The sequence below is a fragment of the Pseudophryne corroboree genome, chromosome 4 (genome assembly GCF_028390025.1).
Source record: "Pseudophryne corroboree isolate aPseCor3 chromosome 4, aPseCor3.hap2, whole genome shotgun sequence".
NCBI lineage: Eukaryota > Metazoa > Chordata > Amphibia > Anura > Myobatrachidae > Pseudophryne > Pseudophryne corroboree.
In genome coordinates this window covers 813,006,035-813,027,367 of record NC_086447.1, presented here as the reverse complement: position 1 = coordinate 813,027,367, position 21,333 = coordinate 813,006,035, and the positions used below count along the sequence as shown (strand labels likewise).

Here is a 21,333-nt window from a genome sequence, read left to right as displayed (position 1 = left end):
CGTCATCCCAGAGGGTAAGTCGGAAGACCACTTGTACTACTTCCAGTAAGCAATTGACTGTCCAACAGTCCTTTGTGAGGAAGATGAAATATCACAGCAGTCATCCTGCTGCAAAGCGGATAACTCAGGCCTTGGCAGCCTGGGCGGTGAGAAACGTGTGTCCGGTATCCACCGTTAATTCACAGGCAACTAGAGACTTGATTGAGGTACTGTGTCCCCGGTACCAAATACCATCTAGGTTCCATTTCTCTAGGCAGGCGATACCGAAATTGTACACAAACGTCAGAAAAAGAGTCACCAGTGTCCTAAAAAATGCAGTTGTACCCAATGTCCACTTAACCACGGACATGTGGACAAGTGGAGCAGGGCAGACTCAGGACTATATGACTGTGACAGCCCACTGGGTAGATGTATTGCCTCCCGCAGCAAGAACAGCAGCGACGGCACCAGTAGCAGCATCTCGCAAACGCCAACTCGTTCCTAGGCAGGCTACGCTTTGTATCACCGCTTTCCAGAAGAGGCACACACCTGACAACCTCTTACGGAAACTGAGGAACATCATCGCAGAATGGCTTACCCCAATTGGACTATCTTGGGGATTTGTGACATCGGACAACGCCACCAATATTGTGCGTGCATTACATCTGGGCAAATTCCAGCACGTCCCATGTTTTGCACATACATTGAATTTGGTGGTGCAGAATTATTTAAAAAACGACAGGGGCGTGCAAGAGATGCTGTCGGTGGCCCGAAGAATTGCGGGCCACTTTCGTCAATCAGCCACCGCGTGCCGAAGACTAGAGCACCAGCAAACAGTCCTGAACCTGCCCTGCCATCATCTGAAGCAAGAGGTGGTAACGAGGTGGAATTCAACCCTCTATATGCTTCAGAGGATGGAGGAGCAGCAAAAGGCCATTCAAGCCTATACATCTGCCTACGATATAGGCAAAGGAGGGGGAATGCACCTGACTCAAGCGCAGTGGAGAATGATTTCAACGTTGTGCAAGGTTCTGCAACCCTATGATCTTGCCACACGTGAAGTCAGTTCAGACACTGCCAGCCTGAGTCAGGTCATTCCCCTCATCAGGCTTTTGCAGAAGAAGCTGGAGACATTGAAGGAGGAGCTAAAACAGAGCGATTCCGCTAGGCATGTGGGACTTGTGGATGGAGCCCTTAATTCGCTTAACCAGGATTCACGGGTGGTCAATCTGTTGAAATCAGAGCACTACATTTTGGCCACCGTGCTCGATCCTAGATTTAAAACCTACGTTGTATCTCTCTTTCCGGCAGACACAAGTCTGCAGAGGTTCAAAGACCTGCTGGTGAGAAAATTGTCAAGTCAAGCGGAACGTGACCCATCAACAGCTAATCCTTCACATTCTCCCGCAACTGGGGGTGCGAGGAAAAGGTTAAGAATTCCGAGCCCACCCGCTGGCGGTGATGCAGGGCAGTCTGGAGCAAGTGCTGATATCTGGTCCGGACTGAAGGACCTGCCAACGATTACTGACATGTCGTCTACTGTCACTGCATATGATTCTGTCACCATTGAAAGAATGGTGGAGGATTATATGAGTGACCGCATCCAAGTAGGCACGTCAGACAGTCCGTACATATACTGGCAGGAAAAAGAGGCAATTTGGAGGCCCTTGCAGAAACTGGCTTTATTTTACCTAAGTTGCCTCCCCTCCAGTGTGTACTCCGAAAGAGTGTTTAGTTCAGCTGCTCACCTTGTCAGCAATCGGCGTACGAGGTTACTTCCAGAAAATGTGGAGAAGATGATGTTCATCAAAATGAATTATAATCAATTCCTGCGTGGAGACATTCACCAGCAATTGCCTCCAGAAAGTACACGGGGACCTGAGATGGTGGATTCCAGTGGGGACGAATTAATAATCTGTGAGGAGGGGGATGTACACAGTGAAAGGGGTGAGGAATCGGACGATGAGGAGGAGGTGGACATCTTGCCTCTGTAGAGCCAGTTTGTGCAAGGAGAGATTGATTGCTTCTTTTTTGGTGGGGGCCCAAACCAACCAGTCATTTCAGTCACAGTCGTGTGGCAGACCCTGTGGCTGAAATGATGGGTTTGTTAAAGTGTGCATGTCCTGTTTATACAACATACGGGTGGGTGGGAGGGCCCAAGGACAATTCCATCTTGCACCTCTTTTTTCTTTCATTTTTCTTTGCATCATGTGCTGTTTGTGGATTATTTTTTTGAAGTGCCATCCTGCCTGACACTGCAGTGCCACTCCTAGATGGGCCAGGTGTTTGTGTCGGCCACTTGTGTCGCTTAGCTTAGTCACACAGCGACCTTGGTGCGCCTCTTTTTTTCTTTGCATCATGTGCTGTTTGGGGATTATTTTTTTGAAGTGCCATCCTGCCTGACACTGCAGTGCCACTCCTAGATGGGCCAGGTGTTTGTGTCGGCCACTTGTTTCGCTTAGCTTAGTCATCCAGCGACCTTGGTGCAAATTTTAGGACTAAAAATAATATTGTGAGGTGTTCAGAATAGACTGGAAATGAGTGGAAATTATGGTTATTGAGGTTAATAATACTATGGGATCAAAATGACCCCCAAATTCTATGATTTAAGCTGTTTTTGAGGGGTTTTTGTAAAAAAAAAAAGCCGAATCCAAAACACAACCGAATCCGCCAAAAAAATTTCAGGGAGGTTTTGCCAAAACGCGTCCGAATCCAAAACACGGCCGCGGAACCGAATCCAAAAGCAAAACCCGAAAAATGTCCGGTGCACATCACTAGTTAAATTACTTGGCGCGTGCGTCCCGCGGCCCATACGCACGCGCACAACAGCCGAATTTTAGCCTGATCACTATGCTGCGAAAAACGGCAGCGAACGATCAACTCAGAATGAGGGCCCATAGCACAGTGCGGCTTGTCTGCATATTGCAATAATGCTATTTAGCTCAAAGAAACCTTTTGTATCTAGTTTAGTCTTTTTGATGAAAGTTAATAGATTGATACCAAATAAAACACATGTATCCTTTTGTTATATACTGCAAGCTAAAGCTATTATTACACCATTTGCTTTATTTTCATTAACCTCTGAGTTTATACTCTATATTATATTAAACTTTATATACCGTAAGTGCAGCTATGTTGTATGAACACTACCCTACATGCATATAGCATAAACGCTGAGTTCCAAAGATGAAAGTACACAGGAGCACCAAGGGCCTTATTCAGATGTGGACGGGCTGTCTTGCATAATATTATTTATATAGCGCTCTTTCTCCAGTGGGACTCAAGGTACTTAACAGATAGACTGAACATAATACAGTACAGAAACAATGAGATACAGTAGAGCTTTTCATTAAATACAGAGAGCATGGAGATATTAAAGGGACATTAAGGAAATGCTGAGTAAACAGTAAAGTCTCCAGTCTGTTTATGAAGGATTCTAGAGTGGTGGCCTCTCGAACTGTGCGGGGAAGAGAGTTTCATAGAGTTGGACCCGTATGGCTAAAAGCTCGACCCCCAGGGGAATTTTGCTCGATTCCAGGTACTGCTAAAAGTCCTTCACTTACAGATCACAGTAATCGAGCAGGGCAGTAAGGAATCAGAAGCTACTTCAAGTACCTTAGGCCCTGGTCATGTAGGGATTTGAAAGTCACTGCAGAGAGTAGAGAATGGGTGTTATGTGGCTAGAATGGGACTTGCTGGTTAACAGTTTAGTAGCAGCATTTTGAACCAGCTGTCAGCAGTGCCATTCTTTTGCTGGCATACCAAGATAGAGGGCATTGCAGTAGTCTTTTTGAGAGGATACAAATGTATGTAAGACTTTTGGCAGATCTTCAGAGGGAATTAAGTACTTGATTCTGGCTATGTTCCTCAGATGAAAGAATGAGGATTTGATTGTGGCTAATACCTGATATTTAAGTGTCAAGCCACCACATCCAGGACAATGCCAAGATTCTGCACACGATCAGTGTTTGTGAATTCTGAACAACCAAGCGTAAGTTCAGTTGGTTGGCTATGCTGCAGTCTTGTCCTTTGATGTTGAGGTCCCTACATAAGTACCTCTGTTCTGCCAGGATTCAGTCACATCCAACTGGCCCTCATCCACTACTGGAGCTTTGCTAGACAGCCATTTAGGGTTGTTGTTGGGTTCTCAGTACCCAGAGCAAAGGACAGTTACAGTTGTGTATCGTCTGCATAGCAGTTGTAGACCAGGCCATGACGTCTGATTATTTCACCCAGTAGTAGCATCTATACGGCAAAAAGCATGGGGGATAGTATAGAACCTTGTGGAACACCACATGCCAGTGGTACTAGTGATGATGATTATGTTCCAGATGAAACTCCCTGATCTTCCGGTGAGAAATTATTTTAACTAATTAAAAACTGTGCGATCCAGTCCACAAAAAATTTCACAATCCCATGGTCCACAGTATCAAATGCTGCAGAGAGATCCAGGGCTGTTTCAGTGCTTTGTCTTCTCCTGAATCCTGACTGGAATGAATAATAAATATCATTGATTGTTTGGCAGGTGTCCAGTTGAGTTACAACCACTTTCTCAATAGCCTTTCATAGAAAAGGTCTGTAGTTGGTCATGATGTCCGGATTTAAATTAGGTTTAAATGAAGAGGTCTAACAATTGCTTCCTTTAGTGGTTCAGGAAAAATACCTATCTGGAAAGAGCACTGATCTATTTTTGCAAATACTGGGCCAATTAGGTCCATACACCCTATTAGAATCTTGGTTGTGGCAGAGTCCAGATCACAGGTAATGGATGCATCATATAGGCAATTTCAACAATATCTTTTAAATCCATTGGGTTAAAGTTGGTCCATGAAGATATGTGGCTTACATTGGCAGGCTTGGAAACTTGGTACTCCTTTGATGGCACTGTGGAGATTCTAGTCTGGATGGAGGATACTTTATCTGCAAAGAAGTTTGTGAACTCGTTGCATCTCGACTGGGAGAGGGTCCCATTAAGCTGCGGGCATGCTAGCTTGCAAAGCATAGGGAAATTGCAAACTGTAGGGAAAAGCTGAGAAGTATTGTTCACTGCCATGATCTCATTGTCAGGAATCTGACTTTTATCACCTTTTTATGCAAGTGATTCATCAATACCTGTTCCGTAGGTCAGGTTATCTTGCTGCACTTGTTCTGTGAGCTTATGTATGGACGTCTCCATGTTAGATCTTGTCAGCTGACCGCATCTTCTCCAGTCGGAGTGTTACTTACCTCAGCTGACTCTAGCAACCAATCTGTGACCTGCAGCTCGTCTGTAAACCTTTCCTTTTCCATTTTACTAACCCACTGCCAGAGCAATAAATCCTATTATATTGCTATTGCTATTGTTCTTAAGTTATTACCTCTGTTGGAATCTGCTCCTGTAATCTACAGACTTGTTTATAAGCCTGCATATTAGTTCTGCTGTGATTTTCCCCTTATTGTACCCAGTCAGCAGCATAACCGGTCCCAGCTTGGTATCAAGCATCATTGGTTCCATCTTGGTCTTAAGCATCATGGTTACCAACCCAGTGTCCAGTCACAGAACCACCAGCTCCAGCCCACAGCCCAGAACCACTGGTACAAACCCAGTGTCCAGTCACAGAACTGCTGGTCCCAGTCCAGAATCCAGAACAACCGGTTCCTGCCCAGTGTCCAGCTCTCGTCCACATGATCCAGCCCAGTGTCCAATTCCAACGGTTCTGGCCCGATGTCCAGCTCTCGTCCACTGGTGCCAACCCAGTGTCCAGTCCCACTGGTTCTGGCCCATTGTTCAGGTCAAGTGCCACCAGTCCCGTCTGGTGTTCAGTTCCACTGGTGTCAGCCCGGTGTTCAGTCCAAGTAGCACCAGTATATTTTTTTCTTTATTTTAAAATACAATTGTTTTGGATAATTTTAAATACTGTACATATTCTTCACTTAATTCACTCATAAGTGGTTAATCCCTTGCCACCTTATTTGTAAACTGTACTAAATAAATGGAATGTGGCAAATTAGAAAAGTGCTTTCCTTTTATGTGGTTATGCTGCACAAACTCTATGATTACCCGGAGAGGAAATATATGTCAGTCTGGCTCCACATGTAGATGTTGAGTCAGATTTCATTGTGTTTCCTGGGTAAGGCCAGTTTATCTCATTACACAGATTAAACAAAACACATTTATAAACCATCAAAGAACATATCCATTTACAGTACTAATAATGCGTCATTCTAAGTTCTAACAGCTATAACTCACTCTCGGTCCCACAGGAAGAGCCATCCTATATTTAACACGTTATTCAGTATCCACACAATGAAAAAGGAGACAGGAAAAACATCTGGCTTTAAATACATCCATCCAAGCTCACTCCTGTAGGCAAGAGAAAATAAGATTAAAAAAATGATAATGCTAGTGTCAAAAGTAATCTAGTTGTTACTCACTATTAACTGCAAGAACTACTATGCAACATGTATGAGTTTAGCCCAAATTGTGTCCTTACCTGGTTGTTTTGTGTTGCACATATCTGAAAATATAAGTGTGTTAGAGTGTGGGCACAATAGTATATGTTAGAGTGACTCCAAGTGTGCTTAAAGCGAATCTTGATAAGGCCTTATTCTAGAGATAACAGGCACCACCATTAACTTGAAGAAAACAAATAATTGCTAAAAAGCAAAACCTACCATGGACATGCTAGCCCTCCTAGTGGGAGACTAAGCAACACTTGGAAAGCTTGGAGAGAGATAAAGTACCAACCAATCATCTCCTAATTGTCATTTTATAGACTGTGGGGCTAATTCAGGTCGGGATCCAATCAGAATTATTGCGTTTGCCCTGGATGCACATGTGAATGCGCAGCGCCCGTCCCGCGCATGCACCTGCACTTTCTGGGGGTGGGGGGGGGGGGGTGGCAACGCTCCGTTTCCTAGGTGGAGACGGAGCATTGCGGGGGCGTGGCCTGTAAACGGGTGTGTGCCAGTGTGAACTGGGTGTGGTCATGGCGGCTGCGTGCCATCACACGCAGCCGCTGTGATCGGGAGCATGGCGGCGGGCCTCCTGCGGGCGCAGCTAAACTAAGCTGCGCCGGCGGGAGTTATCCTTAATTTCTGCTAATAAGCAGAAATTGCGATGTGATTGCAAATTCTGCATCTTGAAGTGGGGGAGGCGGTGGTTAGCATGCTGGGCGGCCTTGGCCTGCGATGGGCGGCCCCCAGCATGCTGACAAAAGGATTGCAAATTCTGCTAATTAGCAGAATTTGCAATCCTTACTGAATTAGACCCTGTGTTTGAAAAAATTACAGGACTTAGGAGCTGATTGGCTGACTTTATCTCTCTCCAAACTTTGATACATCTCCCCCATAGTTTTATAGGCAGCATATTCAGTTAATGGTTTCCAATGTGTGCTGGGACTTTGTAATGTCAGATTCTATATTATTTTCAGTGCTATAGTCAGCATGGGGCCAGGTTTTCATAGTGTGTGCTGGTTGCGGCTTTGGCAGGGAGACTCAATGCTACTTGTCTACCCACAATAGCTGTAATCAGTACACACTATCACTGCTAATGGTGGTTTCATTTTGTGAGGCTACCCTGGGGGGGTTTCAATCCAATTTTACTTGCACTTTTTACTCTGCAAAGAACCGTGCTGATACTCATTATCATCAGTAGCACCCAGCAGTGGCGAGAGGGACGCGGGTAATAATTACCCAGGCCTGGGCTTGTTTGAGTGACCAGGTTGGGACCCGGGCCAACTGTTGAGGGGGACAAATGCTCCCTTTCACCGCATAGTATTTTTGTAGACAGGAGATCATTTTGTGAATTTTTATATTTTATATTTTATGTGTATGTTTGTATTGCTTCAAGTCAAGAGGCTGTTGTAGTAATAATAATAATAATTATAATACAACACTATATTTTAAAAGATACTTAATAAAAGTTATAATTTAATATAACACACACACACAGTTAGTAAGTATGCTCCAACAAACAGAGGCTTCTTTTTTCTCTGGATATATTCATTTGACGTTCAGAATGTCCAAACTGTAATATCGACAGGTTCAAATTGTCTACATTATGAACATATGAGGGTTAGGGTTAGACCATGGTTAGGCTTAGGGATTAGGCATTATCACTGTCGGCATGCAGAATGATGACAGTTATAACATGCTGACATTATGGCATCTTCAACATTGTGAAAGTTGACATGGTATACCACTCCCAGCATTGGTGTGGCTTTTATAGTTTTACATTTTCCGGAGTATCATCTAGTGGGCCACAAGTCCACATGCTCCTACAGTTATTTGACAGAAGGAAGATATGGTGAAACTGATCTTTGAACACCATTAACCAAATCATTTAATACTGTAGATTATGGTATATTTGCCAGCAATTTAGGGGGAGATGTACTAAGCAGTGATAAAATTGGAGAAGTGAGCATGTGGAGCAGTTGCCCATGGCAACCAATCAGCTGCTCTGTATACTTTTATACAGTAGTATGCAAATTATAAATGTTACATCAAAGCTGATTGGTTGCCATGGGCAACTTCTCCACTGGCTCACTTCTCCACTGTTTTCACTGCTTAGTGCATCTCCCCCTTAACCTACTGGCAGGCTCTGTTAAGTTCAGCACTGCCATTGGGATTTTTCTGGTAATTATCCAACACAATGGTTTGCAATGTACAATAATGATATACAGTACACACTGATGTACAGTATTATTATCATCCTTTATTTATATGGTGCACAATGGATCCGCAGCGCCCATTGCAGAGTACATAAATAAGCAAAACAAGAAAATAGCGACTTACAGTTCAAGACAATACTGGACAAGTACAAGGTCTATAAACATACCTGCATCAGCACACGCCACCAACATAAGTGTTAGAGTGGCAGAAAATTAAAGTATCTGGTGCCATCGAAGAGAGTATGGGGTAGAAGATGGTTTAAGTAAGAGAAGGAAAAGAACATGTGGGAAGAGGGCCCTGCTCGAGAGAGCTTACATTCTAAAGGATAGATGCAGAGAGACAGAAAGACAGACAGGGGTGATACAGATGGGGTACAACTGAGCGTGGAACAGAGGGTTAGGATGAGAGTCTGGGTTGGGTGAAGAAGAGGGTCTTCAGAGCCTGTTTAAAGTTTGGTAGAGAGGTGGAGAGTCTGAGGGGGAGAGATAGTGAATTTCAAAGATAGGGAGCAGCACGTGAATACTCTAACAACCCTTTACCTGAGTCTTTTGGGTATTGGTGTGTATTTAAACCTCTTCCCCTTGCAATGCTTCTCATCTTGTGGGTCTCTTTATATACCAAATCAGTGCCTACTGCCCAACACGTGTTTAGACAGTAGTTATCATAATTACCTTCTGCAGAGTCCTGAGAGAACATATCCAAGCCAAAGAAATTGCCAGGCAAAGATCACATTCCAGATCATGAATGTCCATCCAGATGGTGTAAAATTAGTATTGAGTTTATTGGAGATATTTCCCACTGACTGGGTAAATATTCCTGTAAAGAGGAAATACCAGTGTAGAAAAGACAACTTCCATACATTGGACTGATGTATAAAGGAAATGCTTTTGCCCTTTTTTTTTTTCAATTATATATCATAAGCTTACCAGTATAAGGTCAAACCACATAAGGGGCGGGATGTAATGGAGTCTGCGATCGTCGGAGGTGCGCAATGCCAGCAGATCTCGAACTCCTTACATCCCACCGAATGTTTGTAACAACAATAATAATAATAATAAGGTATGATCTATGACCACCAGTCCTATATTAGTTTTGACCAGTAAAAGCCTGTCAAGCTGGATCAAAATCTGCATAGTGTTCCAACTTCCTTTTGTATATGCCAACTTTAATATTTATTATTTACGAGTAATTTTTTTGGTCCTCCATTATTTATATGGTCCTCTTCTTTTCTCTCTCTCTACGTCCTCACTAGGTTAGCTCATTAGCTCTTTTGGTTTCCAATATCATCTCTATGCTGATGACACTCAAATCTATATTTCCTCTCCAGACCTCTCCCCTGCTCTCCTCACTCGAATCTCCAACTGTCTCTCTGCTATCTCTGTTTGGATGTCCCAGCGCTTTCTTAAACTTAACATGTCTAAGACTGAGCTGATCATCTTTCCTCCCTCCCGCATAACCTCACCTCCTACAATCTCATTATTGATAATTCAGACCCTTTCTGACCCAGGACGCTACTAAGACCCTCATCCACTCACTGGTCATCTCCAGACTGGGCTACTGTAATCTCCTCCTGACTGGCATTCCTGACAAATACCTCTCTCCACTCCAATCTATCCTCAATGTTGCCGCCCGGCTCATTTTCCTCACCAAACGCACTATGTCCACCTCTCCCCTCCTACAAGACCTTCACTGGCTCCCCTTCCCTTTCAGAATCCATTTCAAGCTTCTCACACTCACTTACAAAGCCCTCACCCACTCCTCCCCCATTTACATCTCTGACCTTATCTCACCTTACACTCCCACCCGTCCTCTTCACTCTGCTAATGCATGCCGACTCTCCTGCCTACTGATTACTTCCTCCCACTCCTACCTCCAACAAGATTTTTCACCTCTCCCTCTCAGACTCTCCACAAAACTTCAAACGGGCTCTCAAGACCCACTTCTTCACCAAACCCAGCCAAATCTCATTCTAACCCTCTGTTCCACGCTCTCTATGTACCCCGTCTGTGTCACCCCTGTCTGTCTACCCCTCACGTTTAGAATGTAAGCTCTCATGAGTATGGCCCTCTCCCCTCATGTTCTTATCCTTTCTCTTACTTTAATAATCTTCAACTGCATCAACTCCAGCAGTCTTCTGCCACCTGATACTTATTCCAGTGTCATCTGCTGATGTAGCTATGTTTATTTACCCTGTTCTTGTCCTATATTGTCTTCAACTGTAAGTTGCTGTTTTCCTGTTTTGATTATTTGTTTATGTACTCTGTAATTGGGCGCTGCGGAACCCTCGTGGCGCCATATAAATAAAGGATAATAATAATAATAATCTAATTTTTGCTACTCATGGGAACAGTATAGAGTAGATTATTACACACATAGGACCTAATTCAGGTTGGATCGCAGTGAGCAATTCAACGGCAAAAAATGAGCCAGCATGCTAACAAAAGGATTGCAAATTCTGCTAATTAGCAGAATTTGCAATCCTTACTAAATTAGGCCCATATAGCGGTTCCCGGTCATAAAGGGATGAAAAATAAACATCTCTTCCATTAATGACAGATTAATTGGTAAAACACACACACACAAAGCTCGAAAAATTAAGTATTATAATTATTGAACGTTTCAAGTCTCCTCATGTATCAACTAATTAATAGTAATCAGCTGACCGTGTATAGACAACCCCATTTGGGGGAGGTTATTTTGCTCCATTGAACCTGATTAGGATGCTAATGGTGCTACTGTCATACTTCGCCTTTACACAAGTCACAAGCACAAGAGATAATGGAGAAAGAGACTGAGGGGTCTATTTACTAAGCCTTGAGGAGAGATAAAGTGGATGGAGATAAAGTACCAGCCAACCAGATCCTAACTGCCATGTTAGAGGCTGGGTTTGAAAAAGCACAGTTAGGAGCCAATTGGCTGGTATGTTATCTCTTTCCAAGGCTTAGTAAATAGACCCTAGAGTCGCCCAATATGCTATTACCTAACTGAAGGGGCTTTAATTCTCTCCTTCACTCACGTGAACCACAGAGAGAGGATATATTTTATTTTCTTCTGAAAGCTTTAAATAACCAGTATTGTCTTAAAGTATGGGCACACTGGTTAGCTATCTACCCCCCCCCCCCCACACACACAATTCTAGCGAAAGCATCTCACTGGTGCGATCGCCTCTGCCTGATTGACAGGCAGAGGCGGTCACGGGGCGGGACAGTGCACATGGATTTGTCAATTAGCTAACAAATTTGCTGCTGCGATCAGATCTGAATTAGGCCCCATGTGCACTGCAGGGGAGGCAGATGTAACATGTGCATAGAGAGTTAGATTTGGGTGGGTTATATTGTTTCTGTGCAGGGTAAATACTGGCTGCTTTATTTTTACACTGCAAATTAGATTTCAGTTTGAACACACCCCACCCAAATCTAATTCTCTCTGCACATGTTCTATCTGCCCCCCCCCCCCCCCCCCCCTGCAGTGCACATGGTTTTGCCCATTAGCTAACAAATTTGCTGCTGCGGTCAGATCTGAATTAGGCCCTTGGTGTAATCCACAATCAGAGTGGCCAGGGAGCACCTTTCTCTACCTCTCAGCCAGCATCCCTATGCCCGGAGCTTGGAGTGTGCAGTTGCTCGCTCCATGCTTATGGCAATCGACAGATAGAGGCAGAGAAAAATGTTGCTCTGGTTGTGAATTACGCACAATCAGAGTGGCCAGGCAGCATTCTCTGCCTATCTCTCAGCCTGCAGCCAGACTGTATATAACGGTCATCATGCTGATTGGTGGATGGCTGGAGCTATCCACCAACCACAGTGCTGACAGCCATTCACTGTATGGAAACATGTGGAGAGACGGCATAGGACCAAAGGAGGAGTAGGTTATGATTTTATTTTAATTTACTTTATTCCCGAGAATTGGTGAGTATTGGCCCCAGTGCACTGCTTTGCCCAGGGCCTACAATGCTGTTAAGATGGGATCAGTACGTAATCCCGCTGAACGGGATCCCGGCGGTCGAAATACCGATGCCGGAATCCCGACCGCACAATCCCGACAGGGGTGGCGAGCGGAACGCAGCCCCTTGCGGGCACTATTATATTCCGCCTCTATGGGTGTCGTGGACACCCACGGAGGGAGAATATGTCGGGATTGTGGCAGTCGGGATTCCGGCGTCGGTATTTCCGGCGTCGGTATTTCGACCGCCGGGATCCCGTCCAGCGGGATGTTGACCGCCTCCCGTTAAGATGCCCCTGCAAAAAAACACATACCTTTTCTTTACCTTTCATTAATCCAGAGCCAGCTCCAGCATTGAATGCCACCATAACAATATAGACAGCTACAGTGAGGACAATCAGGGTTATTCTGAATATGCTGTGTTCATACATTTTTAAATCTGGTAAAGAAAATAAATAGGAAAACTATAGTCAGTGGTTTGTTCTTCCTCAGGGGACAGCAAACAACACAACTGTGGACTAAAAGTTTAACAGTTTAGTTAACTAAAGCTGCAATACTACCTACCACTGGCGTATCTATAATGGGTGCAGTGTGTGCGGTGCACAGGGGCCCATTTCTTCTATACTCACCTTTCCGGCGTCCATCGGTGACTGTGTGTGGGCCCCCTCCTCTCTCGTAGCCGCCACCACCGCTGCTAGCGCACTGAGTCCTGTGCATGCGCTGTAGACTGGCACTGTGCCAGAGTCTTAGTGCTGAGAGCGCTAACAGCGGCGGTGATGGCTACAGGAGAGGAGGGGGCCCACACACGCAGGGCCAGGTTAACAATGGGGCAGATGGAGCTGGAGTCTGCACATGGGTCCCCTCCTCTCTAAAAACGTCTCTGCCACCTACTTTAAACATTTTACAAACCTTCTGCTTTCCATAAGCTAAAAACCCTGGGACTACTCCATGCAGCCTACCGTCCTGGGGCTCCTCTGGCACTATAATACAGGACCGGCAAATTGATCTTTTTCAGCTCTTTAATAATTTTACAGTGCTATAAGCAGACAGCCAATCATGAACCAGGAAATGGCTGCTATTGATCTAGCCATGATTAAGGGGGAGATGTATCAAACCCTCTAAAGAATAAATTATAAGTTGCCCATATCAATTAATTAATCAATCAATCAATCAATCATCTTCTACCTGTCATTTTATAGAATACACTTGATAAATGTACGCTAGAAGCTACTTGATTGCTATGGGCAAATTCTCCACTCTTTAGAACGTTTAATACGTTTCTTCCTGAGTCCTGGTATCATAGTGGCTCATGGGGCCTAATTCAGAGTTGATCGCAGCAGCAGATTTGTTAGCAGTTGGGCAAAACCATGAGCACTGCAGGTGGGGCAGATATAACATGTGCAGAGAGAGTTATATTTGGGTGGGGTGTGTTCAAACTGAAATCTAAATTGCAGTGTAAAAATAAAGCAGCCAGTATTTACCCTGCGCAGAAACATAATAACCCACCCGAATCTAACTCTCTCTGCAAATGTTATATCTGCCCTCCCCTGCAGTGCACATGGTTTTGCCCAACTGCTAACAAATTTGCTGCTGCGATCAACTCTGAATTGCCCCCATGGTGTGTTGGACAAAAGCACAAAAAGAAACCCCAAGCTCTAAAGTGTTGCACATAAATACAGCGAGCTTCCGCCCAGATGCCGAGTCAGAGGTATCTCAGTATGCGCCAGGTTTACATCAGGTGTACTCACATCCACATACACTTACACCCAACCAGGTCAAAAAAGTTTAATATTTGTTTCGATAGCAAAAACAAATAGTTTGTATAGAGAAGGCACACTGTATTCTTTTTCCTATATTAATGAAATGAAGTTGCTGACTGCAATCAAATTCCCCCACAAAACCATATAATAGATGAACGATCAATATGAAAGCACCTATCAGCTTCAGAGGAGAATTTGCCATCTGCCATCAGAAGCGTCTAGCTAGTAGAGACAGACAGGGCCAGACTGCCCATTTGGCACTTCTGGCAAATTCCAGAAGGTCCAATGGCTTGATGGGCTGGTCCGGCCACATAGAGAAACCTGGGCTGGTCAAGCAGCACAGCCTTCCGGTGCTCTGCTAGCCCACCCACATACAGAGACATGGAGGCGTGTTGCAAGGCCAGCCTATCTTGACTCAACGGCACGTTCCCTATGGGGAAGACGTACTAAGCAGTAAATAGAGTGGAGAAGATGCCCATGGTTCAATCAGCATTGAAGTAACATTTATAATTTGCATACTATAAAATTTTACAGAGCAGCTGATTGGTTGCCATAAGAAACTTCTCCACTGGCTCACTTCTTTACTCTTTTCACTGCTTAGTACATCTCCTCTTAATCTGTGACCATGCCCCCTTTCGTGTGCAGAATACGTTCAGCATGCCAGCGGTCAGGAAGCCGGCAGTAGAAATCCCGGTGCTGGAATCATAACACACGGGCAAAATACGGGCAAAATACTGATGCCGGAACTGGGGAAGGGGGGTTGGGTTAGGTTTAGGAGGCACCTGGGAGGGTTTGGGTTAGGCTGCGGGAACTGGAGTTAGGTTATACTGTACTTACCTGACCTTTTCCTTTGGGATGCCATTGTCGGTCATATGGCGTCAGCATCCCTGTGCACACATGCACAGTATACTGCCCTGGTTGATTAAGAGCCCTAGTACGTCCCTGCTGGCGGACATCATTATAATAAGATATGTGAGGTTCGGTTTTCCTGAAATATGAACACACCCAAACTTAGAGGTACCGAGTCAAATCGATTCCCAGTTCAGAATAACTTTGGGGATCCAAGTGGCACCGAGGTACATTATATATCAGGGACGTGGAGGCAGGGGAGGCAGTGGCTCTCCTGTCATTAATGATTCTGTATCATAAGTATCTTTTTTATATTAATTTAATCATTTTTATAGTTAAAATGGGTGCTTCCTGTTGTCAATGGGAAAGAGGCCAAAGCGGGGGGCGGGGCCATGCCGCGGGCAGTAAAAGCCCATTGAAAGTAACCTGGATAGCGGCACCTACAAAAAGTGCCTCTTTTACACAGGGACGTGCTTTCAACCAATGAAAGCACACCCCTGTCAATGAGGCCAGATGTGATTAGTCAGCGGATTCATCACTAGATCTGCTGTCATCACTGGGTGGGTGTGTGCGAATGCGGCGGAGGTGCGGACATCAGTGGCGGCGGGACGCAGCGGAGGTGTGGGCATCAGAGATGATGGTATTAGCAGCAGACATGGATCCGAGATCCCTGCCTACCATTCTACAGAGTTTGGAGCGGAGAGGTACCAATTTCAAAATTGGCGCCTTAGCATCTTTTTTAAATTCAAGATGGCTGCAGCGAGCCAATCACTGCTCGCTGCATCACCCCCTGCCCCCTCGAGCTGACTTATGAGTCAGCACGAGGCAGCAGCTGTCAGTACGACGGCGGATCAGAGGCGGATCAAGACTTTTCTTTTAGGGGGGGTGGTTTACAAATGAATCCAGACTACTCCCTTCTCTACTCATTACTCCTCCCACTTTCAGTTCTGCCCCCTCCCATTTTCAGTCCCAACTCTGTTGGGCCCTGCACCCCCAGTCACCACTTTTTTCTTAAGTTGTAGTCAAAATGTAGGAAACTCCAATGACCCACACCTAGCCTGTTCTAGCACAGTGATGACATGGAATGAACAAAACAGAGATCAATCCCAATCTTGTTATAGGTCTCAGCCCTACAGCACAAGGTGGTCAGAAGAAGCACTTAAGCTGGCTGTCACAGTGACAAGGGAAAATAGAGCCGGCATTCTTACTGCACTTGCACAGTCATAGGATTGCATCAAGAAGTGGTTCTACGACAGCAACAGAAGGACATAAAGGATAAAGGATCAGGGAGAGTAATGGGCCCTACACACTGGCAGATAAAATGCATGATTTGAATGTTCTCGTTCATTAATGAACCAGAACTCATTCATATCGTGCAGTGGGTAGGCAGGCACCAACGATTAACGATGCGTGGCCCCGCGCTCGTTAATCGTTGGTGTCCCATCGCTTATGCATGCAGGCCAATATGGACAAGATTGCCCATATTAGCATGCAGTGCTATGGAGCCGGGTGACGGGGGGAGTGAAGAAATTTCACTCCCCCCGTCACCTCCCCCCCCCCCTCCGCCGGGTCGCCCGTCATCCGTATCCGCCGTCGGGCAGCTCGGCGGTGGATCGGTAAGTGTGTAGGGGCCATAAGAGCGAAGACAGTGGTGTCACCAGAGGTTTGTTCCTTCCTGCTGGTAGATGTTGTTCGGCTGCTCCATCTGGGTGCCTTGGGCTCACTCTACGTAGCCGCAGCTCACCCCCCTGAACGGAGTTGCAGCCTGCAGCGTCAGTAGTACAAATTAGCTGTGTGTTACACAAAAATATGTCAAACATGGTGCTACTGTATATTTACTAGTGAAACACTGTTTCCTAACCTAGAAGAATCGTGCGATTCCTTCAGAAAATAATTGAAATATGGAAATAGTATGCACTGTCTCAATTAGTAAACATGTCTCTAATACAAAATAACAGTTTAATATGTAGAGTCATATACAACATACACAGAAGAAGAAAAAAACAATTAGCACAAAACAGCATATACATCTACTTGGAAAATGTGCTAGCAATTGGAGAACTTGCATTATTATGGATCAAAAACAAATGTGAGAAGAATATAACATAGAGTGAGGAATTCCAGCAGCATCTGCAGTATCTGTGTCAGTGTTCTTAAAAGCTATGCAATTCGTCAGATAGATACTTTGTTGCACATGTATTTAGGGATTGTGATTAGACCACACATACTACACTATGGGGGTCATTCCGAGTTGATCGTAGCTGTGCTAAATTTAGCACAGCTACGATCATTCACACTGACATGCGGGGGGACGCCCAGCACAGGGCTAGTCCTCCCCGCATGTCAGTGCCGCCCCCCCATCCCCGCAGAAGTGCAAAGGCATCGCACTGCCTTTGCACTTCAAGAGTAGCTCCCGACCAGCGCAGCTTTAGCATGCTGGCCGGGAACTACTCATCGCTAACTGGCCTGCAGCGGCTGCGTGTGACGTCATGCAGCTGCCGCGGCCCGCCCCCCCCGACAGTCCGGCCACGCCTGCATTGGCCGTACCGCGCTCCCTAAACGGCGGCTTAATGCCGCCGTCCAGCCCCCTCCTGCCCCCTCCCGCCCAGTAACCGCCTCTGCCTCAGAGGCGATCGCTAGGCAATGACGGCTTGCATGCGCCGGTGCACTGCGGCACCGGAACATGCGCAGTTCCGACCCAATTGCTGTGCTGCGAGAAACTGCAGCGAGCGATCGGGTCGGAATGACCCCCTATATGTTATCATTTACATAAGAGTGCGCCCACACAAGAGTCTCCTTTTCTTGTAAAGTTTTCTCACTTTGTTGCACATGTAAGCAGTGTCGGACTGGGGCATGAAGGGCCCACCGGGGAAATGCATTGGTAGGGGTCCATGTTTAGGGGTGTGGCCAGTTGCCACAGAGGCTTGGCTAACCATTAGAGAGTGCATGGTCTGGGTCCCTTGGTAAATATATATACCGTAGTAAATACCGCTAGTGCATGCATGATAGTTAATAACAGAAAAACTCTGTAGAAAATACACCATAGTCCTGTGCAGTATAAGGTAACATATATAATGTGTAATTCAAGTGCACAGTCTGGAACCTGATCCCTAGAGAAAGAGGTGGGCCCCCAGGTGGTGGGGCCCACTGGTGGTTTCCCTTATTCCCCTGTGGGCCAGTCCAACCCTGCATGTAAGCTCCAGCAATGCAATTTGCCACAGCTGCTTTATTTGTAGCAGGATGTTGCAGACGTTTATATAGATACAATTGTAAAACTGTTTGGGTAAATGAATGTCCCTGTGGACTATTTACAGTGCTATAATATATATAATTGTGAAACAGCATTACAATTGGAGGGAGCTGATAAAATAAATGGTATGGTTTTCTCAATTGAAGGTGAAAGGAGTCATGTAAAACTAGCCAGTAGCCCTGGCCTGGCCAACCTGTGGCTCTCCAGCTGTTGTCAAACTACATGTCTCAGCCTGCCCTGCCACAGTTTTAGCATTCCCTAATAGCTAAACTGTGGAAAGGCATACTGGGACTTGTAGTTTTACAACAGCTGGAGAGCCACAGGTTGGCCAGGCCTGCAGTAGCTCTACCTCCGATTGTGTGTAGTAGCTGCATGCATTGTGCCAGCAGGGAAGGTCGGCTGCTGACTGTACTGTTGAGTGTCTTCAAGTGTCCAGCATGCCAGCTGGTGTACATGCAGAAACAGCTTCTAGTACACCATCTCAAGGTGCGACATGCAGGCCCTGCGCTAACCGCTCAGCAAAGGGATGCAGTGCAGGGAGGCACCAGGAAGGAGAGGCGCTCTCCCTGCTCAGTATCCCTGTGCTGAGCAAATGTCCCGGCTGCTGCGCCTGTCACAGTCTACCACAGGCAGCGGCGCCGGCAGCATGAAGCCTCCTCTCCCCTCCCCTGTCACAGACTCACAGAGTGCAGTGTGCGGACCTGAAGGGGGGTGGAGCTACATGGGCAAAGGGGGCAGAGTTACACGGGGCCAGGCTGCAGCCTTCAACACAGGAGGATGAGCTGCCAGACTTCCTTATGTAAGTGGCTGGAAAGAGTGGTTGAGTGAGTGAGTGAGTGAGTGAAAGTGTGTGTGTGTGTGTGTGCATACCTCCCAACATGACCCTCTCCAGGAGGGACAGAATGCTCTGCTCCTGGACTTCCCTCTTAATTTATGATTGCCATCACCTGTGCTGAAACACCTTTCTTATCCATTAACCAGTTCAACACAGGTGCCGGCAAACAATAATTAAGAGAAAAGTCCAGAAGCAGAGCATTGTGTCCCTCCTGGAGAGGGTCATGTTGGGAGGTATGTGTGTGTGTGTGTGTGTGTGTGTGTGTGTGTGTGTGTATGTATGTATGTGTGTGTATACAGTATCTGTATATGTATATGTGCAACTGTGCATGTGTGTAATGTATGTACAGTGTGTGTGTGTGTGTGTGTGTGTATGTGTGTGTGTATGTGGTGTGTATGTGTGTGTATGTGTGAATGTGCTGCATAATGTGTGTAAGCGTCACTGCTACCGGGGCGTCTTGTATAACCGCCACTGCTACAGGGGGCGTTACGTGCAAGCGTCACTGGTACAGGGGGCATAATGTGTACAAGCATCACTAGTACAGGGGGCGTTACGTGTGCAATATTGATGTCTGTAGCTGCTAACACAATGTCAGAGATCTATGACACACCACTGACTGTCACCAAGTATGTCAGTCTAATCAGCTAATGTGGACTTGGCTGCAGCTCAATATAGTCTCCCTATCAGTTGGGACTGACAGCTATCACCATATATTAATACATTGGTTTCTAAATGTTTGGCAGTAAATATCCTTACATCTGATCTGTATATTCCGCCCTCTGCAGTATGATGTCCCTAGCACTGAAAACTAACAGCTAGCATCCTGTGTTCATTCATATATTTGCATCATAGCATTACACATTACTAGTCTATATATTCAGCCCTCTGCAGTGTGGTATCCCTATTACTGAAAACTACCAGCTACCATCCTGTAATCATATATTTCCCAGTGGGCCCTTCATGCCCAAGTCCAACACTGAACGAGAGTGCAACCTATTACACCAAGCAATCTGCTAGGAACTGAAGACATCACATAAATATAAAATTTATATACACTATTCCAAGGCAATGAAAAAACAAAACATAAAATACAAAATGATACATTATTAATTGAAACAAAGTATAATTCTGAATAAAACAAAGCTTACTAATTGACCAAAAGTTTGAATAGTTACAGTGGGATGTAGCTATGTGACCGGCAGTCAGGAGTCAGTCGGCATGCAAGTAGCATGACACCCATAGAGTGGGAATAAAATGGTCGCCACCGATCCTGCAGCATAGCGCGTGCAGCGAGGCCGGAAGGGCTGCGAACGCTTGTGCAGCCCTGCTATGCCAAAAAAGTTTTGTGTGGAACTAGACCAGGGTAACAGTTTCTTACCCTGTGCGATCGATCCAGCTATGCAGGTCCCGGAACTGACGTCAGACATATGCCCTCCAAACGCCTGGACACGCCTGCGTTGGACTCACCACTCCCAGAAAACGGTGAGTTGACGACCCGGAACGTCTTCCTCCTGTCAATCTTCATTCTTCCGGTCGGGGCAACGATGCGCATGTGCATTGCGGACGCCGCAAGGGCGCAGAACCGACCTGTTCGCACCGCTGCGACAATCAGCAGCATGCGAACGGGTCGGAATGACCCCCTGTATCCTTAGCAGGAAGCATCTTAGGAACACTGTTTGCATAGGAATACATTCATGTATGCATGAGTATACTACTACTTTGTATTAATAATCTATACTTACAGTTCTTTTTTCTACACTTTCTTTACTTCTCTTAGCAGCAGTCTGCAGAAAACGTGAACAGTCACATTTATCTAACAATAACAGAACTTATACAACAGCAGGCAGAATTTGGGGCCAATAAGGAGAGATGTCTAGCAGTGTGAGTCACATCCCTGCTCTGTGATTAGCTGCTAGGTGATGAATGGGGAGGCTTATGCAACTCTCAATGGGAGACTTACACAACACAGCATATGTGGAATGCAACCACCAGGGCCTCACACTACAACATTCTGTGGAACTTCTGTGACATCAACACACTGAACTCTTGAAGCTGTTCTGATAGGT

General features: G+C 45.7%; 1 protein-coding gene across 1 annotated transcript in view; it reads right to left on the bottom strand.

Moving 5' to 3' along the window:
- The window catches only part of LOC134910429 (uncharacterized), a 38,325-nt gene extending 17,178 nt beyond the window's left edge, over positions 1–21,147 (bottom strand). The window contains exons 1-4 of the mRNA XM_063918439.1: positions 21,010–21,147; positions 12,899–13,012; positions 9,303–9,447; positions 6,209–6,322 (exon numbers count right to left, since the gene is read on the bottom strand). Coding sequence (XP_063774509.1) covers positions 6,209–6,322; positions 9,303–9,447; positions 12,899–13,004 — 365 coding nt within the window. The 5' untranslated portion in view covers positions 13,005–13,012; positions 21,010–21,147. The remainder of the gene's footprint in view (positions 1–6,208; positions 6,323–9,302; positions 9,448–12,898; positions 13,013–21,009) is intronic.
- Between the last annotated feature and the right edge of the window lie 186 nt (positions 21,148–21,333).